The sequence below is a fragment of the Drosophila tropicalis genome, unplaced genomic scaffold (genome assembly GCF_018151085.1).
Source record: "Drosophila tropicalis isolate 14030-0801.00 unplaced genomic scaffold, ASM1815108v1 contig_593, whole genome shotgun sequence".
Taxonomy (NCBI): Eukaryota; Metazoa; Arthropoda; class Insecta; order Diptera; family Drosophilidae; genus Drosophila; species Drosophila tropicalis.
The window spans coordinates 16,858,771-16,871,040 of NW_027173070.1; the positions used below are offsets into that span (position 1 = coordinate 16,858,771).

Below are 12,270 nucleotides of genomic sequence, written 5' to 3' on the forward strand. Positions count from 1 at the left end.
ACACTTGAAATAAAACAAACGGCAATGACGGCAGGAAAAATATCAAACAATATGCAAAACTCGAATGCAAATTTACATTTGCCCGAAAATGTAAAATTGAAATACGTTTATTCCATTTCCTGCCACCATTTTTCCCCTCACTTGCCGTTATTTCTTTTTCTATTTCTCTCTATTTCTCTCACGTTCTCTCTGGCGTTCCTCTGTGTTTGCCTGTGTGTGTGTGTGAGCGCAAAAATATTTCACTTTGCAGTTTATTTTTTGTTGTTTTCCTCCGACATTGTTTTTGCAAACGCGCTGCATACTTTTAAGCGCGCTCATATTTATTTTTACAATACGCATACGCAGCGTATGCCATACTCGCATTGTTTCTGTTTTTACTACTTCGTGTTGTATTTATTTCATTTTGCGTGAAATACGCGCCAAAAGAAGATGAGCGAAACATGCCACGCCTCGTGATGTACTACAGCTTGGGCAATATCAGCATTTCATACCGGGTGGCGGCCATCCACAATCCGCCATCCGCTATCATCATCATCATAGCTGGTTGGCATTTTGTGCTTGCTGACCCGCTTTGCCTCTTTTTTTTCCAGTATTTTTTTTTTTTTGTTTTGTTTGTTTTTTTGGTTTTTTTGGGTATTTTTGGTTTTTATTTTTTCACTTTTTGGTGCTTTTCCCCCATTACATTTCGGTTTGCAATTTCTTCGTTCTTTTGCTTTATTTTTCTCTGCACTCTCTCGCTTGCTTACTTATTTATAGTATAACTGTTTCATTGTTGGCTCGCGGGCATGAACTATCTGCCATAGAGTCGTCTACATGCATACATACGAATACATATATGTATCTAGATAGATATATACATATATACACATACATATATGTATATGTGAGTGTGTGTTTTTGCTGGTTGCACCAAATCAGTTTTGCCATGTAGTTTTCATGTTAAACGCGCTCAAAATTAATGGCCACACATACACACAGACACACCCAGCGACACACACACACACACACACATTCGTACACATAGTTGAGTTTTTGAAATAGAAACGAAACGAACGTTATCGTTACAAATGTCCTTTCCGCTGCCTGTCAGCAGGGCTACAATTCGCTGTCTCTGCTCTCCGCCCTTGTTCCTTTTGCTTCTCAACGTGTTGTTGTCCGCTTGGGGTTCACTGTCGTTGCCATTTGCCGCAATTCTCGTCGTTGATTTTGATGTTGCTCCCGCTGTCCGTTGTTGCCCCCGCATGCCCCATACCATGGGCGTTTGGAGCTCTATTCGCCATTCTCCCTACAATTCGTACACACAGCATGCATTTAATATTTGCTTGCAGCTAAATTAAATTGTTTTTTTTTTTTCATTTTACTTTACTTTACTCGCACAGAAGATAAATGTGGGCAAATGTAATTTGAAAAAGCTCTAATATCCTGGCATACATTTTACAAATCTTCTTTTAGTCTTTCCAAATTTTTTCAAATTAGCGCCGAAATCACTCAGAAAATATCTCTGTGACTAGGTTTTGTTTTTGCTTTCCTTGAATTTGAAAAGGTTATTTATCTGATTGTTTACACGGCGCTTTTCAATGTATTAAAGCTTTCTAAAGGTTGGTTATCGAAAACAAACATTTTAATAAAAGCAATTAACGCTCTAAGTATTGGGCGTATAAAATACGGTGATGAATTATTCTATTAATGTATTTTACATAGATTATATGGTCATATAAAAATCACCCCATACCAATGAAATCGCAGTAGTTGGCTTAGAGTGCAAATTGATCACGCTTTTGCCAGCATGTCCTAACTTAAGTGGAGATGGTAAATCATACTCCCACATCGATATCTAAGGAATGCATTGTCCAACTTGAATAATCAAACGAAAATTAGTACGATTTGGCTGATAAGACCAATTAGCAAAGCGTGTTTCGAATCACAGGTGCACCTCATGGGGCTGTGAGAAAAACAAATTGCTAATAATGAAGCAATCGAGATTAATATTATTCTATGGATTAAATTCTAACATATTGAACTCTAGCATACGAATGTCAGGCTAATGGAAACCACATGAAGATGATGATAATAATGATGATGTTGATGTTGATTGGGGCGCCAGACCTAGCTCGACCAATTCCTAACAGACAAGATACTGGAAAAGGCGACCGCATTACTTCTGACATCCTCACATGGCATTAATATTTAAAAGTCAGCTTTTTGAAACTTGTTTGACAGGCTGTCAGGACATGTTTACCAGCAACAGCCACCATCAGCGGGTGCAAAAGCAGGCGCTGGAGACGTAAAGGATAACACAGGCAGCAATATTAACCAACTGACGTCAAATTGAAAACATGTGCTAAGGAGCATTTTACACACATACACACACACACTTCCACGAAGACTCAGACAGTTTCTGTGGAAGTTTTCATAAAAACTAACTAGGGTTATCCTTCTCCCTAACTTCACCTGTCATTTAAAGAGCTTAAAGATAATGCTAAATGTACTGAAAGTCAATTCTCAGCTGCTGGCAATGTCAAATGAAGCACAGTTGTCAAAAAAAACTGAGTCTATGCCACGGCGGTCTAAACAATGCCATCAGCCAAAGAACAAATGCCTCTCACTCTCTCAAATGTGTGCGGTTTTTTCTTTTATTTTTATTTTGATATTTTGCATAAAAATGAACACAAGAAGCTCTGGCTCTGGCACTGGATCTGCTTTTGCTTCTGTCTTGCCTTTTGTCAGCAATTTTAAATTAATTTTTTTTATACCGCACACTCAGTTGCATGACCCCCACCTTCTCTCTCCTCAGTCAACGCCTTCTCAACCTTATGCTTATCATTTTGGTATAAGCATATATGTTCATACATATATGCTTGGCTGTTGTATTGTACACGTGATTTTTGATGTGACTTGTGATTTTGTTCTTCCCTTTATGTAGATGTCCTGAAGGGAAGGCACAACGCATAGAAGGAGCTGGGCAACACACACATACACACTCCCACACAACACATGCTAAATCATAATCTTTTTGCAAGAAGAGCATATGAAAATTGCGTTTGCGTAATAAAAAGAGGTCTGAGTTTATCTGCTGTTAGAGAGAAAACTGATTTACTTTGCAATTTTATGACTTTATTAAGAATTATGCGATGTTTTGAATATATTTACCATATATGCAGACACACACACACACACCCCTATTCATGAGTATATGAGAGGGGGAAACGGGCAACTCGGAAGTTAAAGCCGGAAACTCAACTTTATGCTAACTCTGCCCTTCTCCCTCTGTTCTCTGTCCTAGTTCAACTCTATTTGTCTAACATAAAGCTCATATACATTGTGTACTATGGTTTTGGTTCTGGTAATGGTAATGCTAGTGGAAGTGCTACTGCTGCTGCAGTCACTTGACCTCTAGTAAATGACATGAAAATCCTTTGATAAAGCTGCACACACACACACACACCAAAACACACACAGACAGAAACACATCTACATTCACATTCGCATTTATTCATATCAACTCTATCCAGGGACGACGGCAAGTTATGAGTGCATATTTTTATGCAACAAAATTGTACATCGACTTGCCAGCAGTAAGAGCATATCCTTCCGTATCCGTGTGCAGCTGCTGCAGCTTCTTTTCCCATATTCGGCTCCCTGTTCTTTTGGTTTGTATTTGCCCTTTAGATTGCAAACTGCCGGACCAATGCTTACATTCCCCACTCTTGGATTCAAAGCCCGCACAAAATTTGTTCGTGTGATGAGCACAAATAAGCGCATTGCATTGTTAGAAGTTGGTTGCTGACTAGGGAGAAGGATGATACTATATCTGACAAATGATAATGACATGCTATATATCCATGAGTTGTTTACTAGCTAAATTTCTATATCTTGCAAATCAAAGATTTAACTACTTGGCAGTCAAGAGAAAATTCACTTCACAAATGTAGGTCTCTTCAGCAGCTTCAATCACATTTCTAAATGCGTTTCATACTTTTTTTTTTGCTCTTTTGCTGCGTTTGTCATTTGCTCTAATCGACTTTTATCTAAAGTGACCCATCTGTCCAGGGCTTTTGTACTGAAATTTAATTAAGTTCTGTCCTCTCAGGCGTGCGTTATTTCTCTCTATCTGTCCCTCTCTCTTTGTCAATCTCACTCTGAATCTCAAGGACATTTTTAGGCATTTCCACGAACCACTGGAGTTTTGTGTTTTGGCTTTGTTGTCATCTGTTTGATTAGGGTCAGTAGGTGAGAAAGGCTAAAGGAATGGCTCATATTGAAGAGTGAAGTGAAGGAAAAGCTTATATCAATTGCATTTTATTGCATATCTTCTTTCCTTCCCACTTTACACTGTGGTTTACCAACAGAGTTCTTATGTTATAATCTCAATGTTGTTTTTATTAAAAGTTAATAATCTCAAATGAAAAGCTGTTAAAGAGTTTTGATTTACAACTTGGCGTTGACATGGAGAGCCAGGACACCATCGTCAGCAGAGCTGCTGATGGAGATGGTGGCGCGACCATCGGAGCCAACGGTGACCGACTTGCCGGTGCAAGAGGAGCCGTTCTTCACGCCAGAGATGACATCGCAGTAGGTACCAGCGGGAAGACCGGTCTGCAGGGAGCTGTTCAGATCATAGTTGTCATTGTTAAAGGCCACGAAAGCCTTGTTGCCACGGCTGAAGGAGATCTGGTTGCTGCCGTTGTCCCACCAATTCTGCAATTCAGCGCCATCTGCGGCATTGCGGAAGGCAACCATGTTGTAGATCTGGCGCCAACGGTGCTCACAAACCCATCCACCGCTGCAAGACATGTCGCTGTTGAAACCAGGGGAGGCAATGTTGGTTCCATCAGTAGTGGGTGGTCCCTGGTCGGTATCGTCGAAGGAGAAAGAGGACATCACACGGGGAACGCCGAATGGATGGGCCAACATGAAGGCAGAGGCCATTTTGTACTGCTTGGGCACCTTGTAGGTCAGAACGTCAGCACCACCGGCTCCATGTCCACGCTGGTTGTCATGATTGTCCACAAAGACCAGAGAGCGATCGGAAGCAGCGAAGCCCCAGGCGGTACCCCAGTTAACCAGATATTGCAATTGGTCCTTGCCGCGGAAAGCCTTACCAATGGAGTCGGAGTGACGGAACTCGGTAACGGCACCAATGCCAGTGTACTCAGTCTTGCTAATAGCCTCGCCGCCCATATCGATAACCTCCTGGAAGATGTAAGGCTTGGCGCCCGAGCTGAAACCATGAGCAGTGTTCAAGTTGTTCAGACGTCCATAGATGACACCCAAGTCAGAGGGCCACATATGTTTGGCAGCATCCACACGGAATCCAGCAACACCCAATTCGATCAAGTGGTTAAGGAACTCAACAACCTTATCCTGGACCCAGGAGTTGCCCTGGTTCAAATCGCGCAGACCAACCAACTCACAGTTACGCACTTGGTTGGCATCGTTGTAGTTGGAGATGGAGCAAGTTGGGTTGAAGTCCAGGGAGGAGAAGGGCACGCCGGGGAAGCTCTTGGTGCTGGGGTCGGCAGTACTGCCAGCAGTACCATAGGTGCCACCATCAGCAGCCATGTGATTGAAGACAACATCCACATAGGTGCGGACACCGACAGCATTGCAGCGCTTGACCATGCTGGCGAATTGCTCCTCATTGCCGGAGCGAGTAGTCAATTTGTAGGAAATGGGCTGGTAACGTTCCCACCATGGGCGGCCGCTCTTAACAGCGTTCTCGTTGACAGGAGAGACCTAGACAAACAAAAAACAGAAATGAATATCTATCCGCCAGAAGATGTCGCTCCTTATCAACTTACCTGCAAACCAGCATAGCCGTAGGGGCCCAGGAAGTTCTCACATTCGGCGGCAATGTCATCCCATTTCCATTCAAACAAATGGACCATGCCATTGCGTCCCGACTCATAGTTGGGGGAAAACTGGGCATTGGCTATGGCGACAAAGGCCAGGGCCAAAAGGGTTTTGGTGAAAATCATTTTGCTGCTGCTACTACTGCTTGGTTGAACCGAAAGTTCAGTCTGAATTCGGAATGGTCACGGCTCCAGCTTATATGGGGGGTCCGCAGAGCTGGAAAAGATTCAATCGGTGAATGATTTGTAATGCAAATGGCCAGCTTATCGCCACAACTGGTGGTTACCCCACCCATCAATCGATCAGACGGTCTGATTAGATAAGTTTACTTTCTATTTGGAATTGGAATTTTAATCGAATTTACTTCTTTTTTCCCTAAACTAGTATTTTGGCTAGTTTTCGTCTAAAATAGTGGTCTCTAACTTGCATAAATTATTTTGTATACCATGTAAAGGAAATTCATATCTGTTTAAGAATAAACATCGTGTTCATCTGAAATGGCTTCACCAAATCAGATTGAACAAAGAAAAATACAAAACATAAAACAAAAACAGCTGATACAGATTCATATTTGAAGTATGGCTCAAAAACCAAACCAAACATGCGTCCACACTCTGTGGAAAAGCACTTAAGATTTTAACAACGGCACAATATCAAGTCGCCGACGCTGTGCATGAAATATAAACATTAGAATAAGCATTTTTAAGAACAATTGTCGTCTCATAGATTTTAAGATTTCATTTATATACACAAGACGTTTGTTAAAAAAATCAGTTCATATTTTGAATTCAACAGATGAAGATGGCGTTTTAGTTTTGCGGTGCTGAAATCCTCTTCAATATCTGTACAGCATGTACATATAGCTTATTTTATAGACACTTGGTCTTCCACATTTCAAATATTTAAATATTATTTTATATGTAAATTACCCAAAGTCTAAGGCATCACCAAAAGTAATTTGCATAATATTCAAGAAAAACCACCACTGTATCTAAAAAGAAAAAGTGTCAAATGTAAATACATACAGTGGTGGACAGAGGGTTATCCCTTTTTTTTGACTTTGAATTTGATTTTCTCGGTTCCCAAGAAATTTAATGAAGAAATTTGTTCAATTATTTGTTGGTTATTGTATTTAGATGATGACACATAATTATTGTAATGCCAGCTTTCGATGTTTTTTTTTTTTTACAAGTGCGTTTGAACAAAAAGCCCCCCCAAAATTTTTGACAATAGTTTAGCCCGGTCCAGGCCCGGACTGGGACCCTAAGGGCCCACCGGGCATACTAGTTGAAGGGCCCCCTATACTATATGCTTGAAAAGTTATTTCCGAGGCAAATGAAAGGTACACATTTTTTAGGTTTTACATCAAGTTTGATCATTTATATGAATAGAACAAAAATGTGAATAAATCAAACATTTTTATTTGCCTATCCTTTTCAACAATGCGTTCGTTTCTACGTAAGGCGTAATTTTACTAGATTTTAACACTCATTAAACAGTCAAAAGTTTTTCAAGTAACGAGAAGGCGTTAATAATTCGTTCATCTTTAATTTGATTTAAGTTATTTTAATTATGGAAAAATGACACAGACTACAGCTTTGGTAGGAAAATCTATGGCAAAACTATACAATTATAGTACATTGAAGGGCCCCTAAACGTCTGTGGCCCAGGCCTTTAATCAATTTTGGTGTTGGACCCTGGTTAAAATAAAATCACAGGGCTTCTGAATTCCAGGGGCCCCAGCGCTCCAGTTTATTACGTTTAAAAAATGATTCTTGCTAGGAACCTCGTACGAAGTACCCTACTGACTAAAAACTGCTACTCTACTACGTGAAATTTCATCAAAAGGGGCCCCCTACCTTAAGGGCCCACCGGGCATTTGCCCGGTGGGCCAGTCCGGGCCTGGCCCGGTCGTTCCAAAATCTTTAATATTATATTTAGACATGTGAATTCTTTGAAGAAGTTTTAGATCTAGGTCATCTTAGATAAACTGCATATCAAAAATGTTCAATTTGGCCCCAATACTTGTCTTGGGGCCAATCGAAATTTTGGGTTTTTAAATGAAATTCTTGAGGTCGTTTGGTTTGACGCCGTTTAACGATGCCAATTTAAAGTAAAATACATATTTCTTGATCCACATATGAAATTAAATTGAATTTCCCGTCAAATGGTACATGTTTTATAAAAATCCAGCAAGAATTAGATATGATTCAATGCCTATCATTTTAAAAAACTATATAAGAATTACATGTAATCACTTCATACAGGGTATTGAACTACTTTCAACAAATTAAAGTCATGATTGAAATACTTAATTGAAGATCACATTTTTTACATTCAAACGGAATAAATTGTAAAAAAGAGGCTCTACCCATACCGAAAGTTAAGAAAAATAGACAGTCATACCTCATTTGCAATAATTAAACTTTATGATTGTCATTCTAAGTTGCAAAATATAGAACGATGAATTTCTCACTAAAATGGCGCAATAATAGCGAAATAATACGTATTTCACATCATGATAGCGTTGCTTTAAGAATTTATAACGACCTTGATTATTGAATAATTTAATCGCTACCTAAATCTGAAACTAAAAATATCTTTACGCCAATTGAGGACCAATTCACGAAATCACATTCCGAGAACGCCTTGCCACGCGACGAGCACTCGACTAATGCGTGACTTGCACTCGGATGATGCAAATACGCATTAACAAAACTCGTCCATAGGAAAAGTAAAAATAGGTGCAAAAAACGAACTTTAATTAAAATAGATTCTAGCTGCAAGTATTTCTTTACTTATCGCTTGATAAAGATGCCATTTTTTCTATATATGTGCGACGAGCAAAGTTCGGAGCGATAATTAGATAGAAAACACTATTTTTATTTTAAACTGATCATCATTATAAGTATCATTATTAGCAAACGAAAGCCAAAGATTTACAACATAAACCACTGGGACATGTCAGAAGTTGTAAACCAAAACGAAACAAACAGGCAGGAGAGGTGTCAAGTGGGTATTAGTCTAATCAGTTGATGGAATTCAATGATGAATGCGATTGTGATGATGGGGGGCAGGTAAGGCGAAGAACATGTCTGGTCGATTGGTTATGCAGCTGATCGGCTTATAGATTTGATTAAAACTAATTATTTAGTCATAATAACCGCTCCAACATGTCTGCGCGTTCGACTGAACTTGAGCACTGAGTATTAAATCAAAGCATTGCCGTCACCCCCCTAATAGATGATAAGGCAGCGGCAGGAGACGATATGTCGATACGGCAATTGTCATATCTTATCGCACCGTCAAGAGATCCCCCGCGATACCCCACTGGTCGATTGATGGGTGGGGTAACCACCAGTTGTGGCGATAAGCTGGCCATTTGCATCACAAATCATTCACCGATTGAATCTTTTTCAGCTCTGCGGACCCCCCATATAAGCTGGAGCCGTGACCATTCCGAATTCAGACTGAACTTTCGGTTCAACCAAGCAGTAGTAGCAGCAGCAAAATGATTTTCACCAAAACCCTTTTGGCCCTGGCCTTTGTCGCCATAGCCAATGCCCAGTTTTCCCCCAACTATGAGTCGGGACGCAATGGCATGGTCCATTTGTTTGAATGGAAATGGGATGACATTGCCGCCGAATGTGAGAACTTCCTGGGCCCCTACGGCTATGCTGGTTTGCAGGTAAGTTGATAAGGAGCGACATCTTCTGGCGGATAGATATTCATTTCTGTTTTTTGTTTGTCTAGGTCTCTCCTGTCAACGAGAACGCTGTTAAGAGCGGCCGCCCATGGTGGGAACGTTACCAGCCCATTTCCTACAAATTGACTACTCGCTCCGGCAATGAGGAGCAATTCGCCAGCATGGTCAAGCGCTGCAATGCTGTCGGTGTCCGCACCTATGTGGATGTTGTCTTCAATCACATGGCTGCTGATGGTGGCACCTATGGTACTGCTGGCAGTACTGCCGACCCCAGCACGAAGAGCTTCCCCGGCGTGCCCTTCTCCTCCCTGGACTTCAACCCAACTTGCTCCATCTCCAACTACAACGATGCCAACCAAGTGCGTAACTGTGAGTTGGTTGGTCTGCGCGATTTAAACCAGGGCAACTCCTGGGTCCAGGATAAGGTTGTTGAGTTCCTTAACCACTTGATCGAATTGGGTGTTGCTGGATTCCGTGTGGATGCTGCCAAACATATGTGGCCCTCTGACTTGGGTGTCATCTATGGACGTCTGAACAACTTGAACACTGCTCATGGTTTCAGCTCGGGCGCCAAGCCTTACATCTTCCAGGAGGTTATCGATATGGGCGGCGAGGCTATTAGCAAGACTGAGTACACTGGCATTGGTGCCGTTACCGAGTTCCGTCACTCCGACTCCATTGGTAAGGCTTTCCGCGGCAAGGACCAATTGCAATATCTGGTTAACTGGGGTACCGCCTGGGGCTTCGCTGCTTCCGATCGCTCTCTGGTCTTTGTGGACAATCATGACAACCAGCGTGGACATGGAGCCGGTGGTGCTGACGTTCTGACCTACAAGGTGCCCAAGCAGTACAAAATGGCCTCTGCCTTCATGTTGGCCCATCCATTCGGCGTTCCCCGTGTGATGTCCTCTTTCTCCTTCGACGATACCGACCAGGGACCACCCACTACTGATGGAACCAACATTGCCTCCCCTGGTTTCAACAGCGACATGTCTTGCAGCGGTGGATGGGTTTGTGAGCACCGTTGGCGCCAGATCTACAACATGGTTGCCTTCCGCAATGCCGCAGATGGCGCTGAATTGCAGAATTGGTGGGACAACGGCAGCAACCAGATCTCCTTCAGCCGTGGCAACAAGGCTTTCGTGGCCTTTAACAATGACAACTATGATCTGAACAGCTCCCTGCAGACCGGTCTTCCCGCTGGTACCTACTGCGATGTCATCTCTGGCGTGAAGAACGGCTCCTCTTGCACCGGCAAGTCGGTCACCGTTGGCTCCGATGGTCGCGCCACCATCTCCATCAGCAGCTCTGCTGACGATGGTGTCCTGGCTCTCCATGTCAACGCCAAGTTGTAAATCAAAATTCTCCAACCGTATTCAATCTGAGATTATTAACTTTAAATAAAAACGATACTGAGATTATATACAATTATAAATACCTGTTGAATTTGTATGCAAAATGTGGGAAGAAAGATATGACAATTCTAACCAGTTTCTAATATTAATACCTAATTATACAATTCGAGCTAATCGTAATTACTTAAAGCTTCTTTTAAAGTTGTAAATATCAAGTGCTAGCGCTGCAAGCTTTGTGTAATTCCATGCTGAACATGAAAAGTTGTGGAATGATTTGATAAAATGTTACTTGGCCAACAGAAAATTCATAAAAGGAACTGCCTTAATCGCTGTGTTTTGCCTTTATAATAAACGAATTTCTGTTGCCTTGAGAAAAATTAATATTATTTTGGTTAGAAGTGTGCAACGTTTAAAAGGAAGCACCTACAATCAAGTTTTGCAGTATAATTTCATTGTTTAAAAAATTTGATTTTTTTTTTTTATTTATCTGCAAGAAATTTAAAATATTTCACTAAAAAGTTCATTTCATGTGAAGAAAGTATATGTGCAAAATGAAAAAGGAAAATAAAAATTAAATAATTTGTTGTCTAATCCAATAAAATTTCTTAATTAATAGTTAATCAATTATTCCTTTTTAACAAGCATTAGATTTATTCGACTTTCCATTGACTTTGACAAGTTTTGTAGTGTTGAAAGGTCAATTTAATCGCATTGAATAGGGATTCCGGGAGAAAAAGAATAACCCAATCTTCATTCGTTGAATTCAGAATATGAACTGATTTTATTAACAAAAGTATGGAGTTTATATAGGGAATCTTAGGTAACAATTGTTCTTAAAATATCTTGTTCTAATGAGACTCAAATCGCACGTTTTAGGGGGTTGAAAATTACTATTATTTTTGGGCACATGACATCCTGCCGTTGTGATCTTTTGGGTTAGTTTAGAATTACAAGTGTTTTTCTACAATTTGTGGGGCTGATTGTAATTCTAGTCATATGCTAGATTAGTTGTTTGTGACAAAATTACAGTTGTATTATATCTTCTTTAGTGCATCTGATTTGGTGAAGCCGCTTCAGATGAACACGATGTTTATTCTTAAACACGCATTCTTCGATTAGTGCCTTCTTAAGGTCCTTAACATTATCAAATTGGCGGTTATTCGTGTACACCTTGTAAGGCAATATTCCAAAAATTGTTTTGTTTTCCGCGCAGTATGAATTGATGTGTTGTTCTGCTGGAAAATCCAGTTATCTCCGGATAGATCTCCAACAAACTCTAACAATTCTATATATATTTCTGCATGGGTTTTCGTGGGTATAAAACATAGTGAAGACATAACCAAATGCTGCACAAAT

At 40.7% G+C, this 12,270-nt stretch overlaps 2 protein-coding genes across 2 annotated transcripts; one reads left to right on the forward strand and one right to left on the reverse strand.

The window, feature by feature from the left end:
- Positions 1 to 4,421: 4,421 nt before the first annotated feature.
- Positions 4,422 to 6,045, reverse strand: LOC137576767 (alpha-amylase A). The gene is made up of 2 exons (XM_068290058.1): positions 5,802 to 6,045; positions 4,422 to 5,736 (listed from the first exon to the last, which is right to left on the reverse strand). The coding sequence occupies exons 1-2, from the start codon at positions 5,976 to 5,978 to the stop codon at positions 4,429 to 4,431; spliced, it is 1,485 nt and encodes a 494-aa protein (XP_068146159.1). The 5' UTR covers positions 5,979 to 6,045; the 3' UTR covers positions 4,422 to 4,428.
- Positions 6,046 to 9,285: 3,240 nt separating this feature from the next.
- Positions 9,286 to 10,994, forward strand: LOC137577132 (alpha-amylase A). The gene is made up of 2 exons (XM_068290524.1): positions 9,286 to 9,541; positions 9,607 to 10,994. The coding sequence occupies exons 1-2, from the start codon at positions 9,365 to 9,367 to the stop codon at positions 10,912 to 10,914; spliced, it is 1,485 nt and encodes a 494-aa protein (XP_068146625.1). The 5' UTR covers positions 9,286 to 9,364; the 3' UTR covers positions 10,915 to 10,994.
- The last annotated feature ends 1,276 nt before the right edge of the window (positions 10,995 to 12,270 follow it).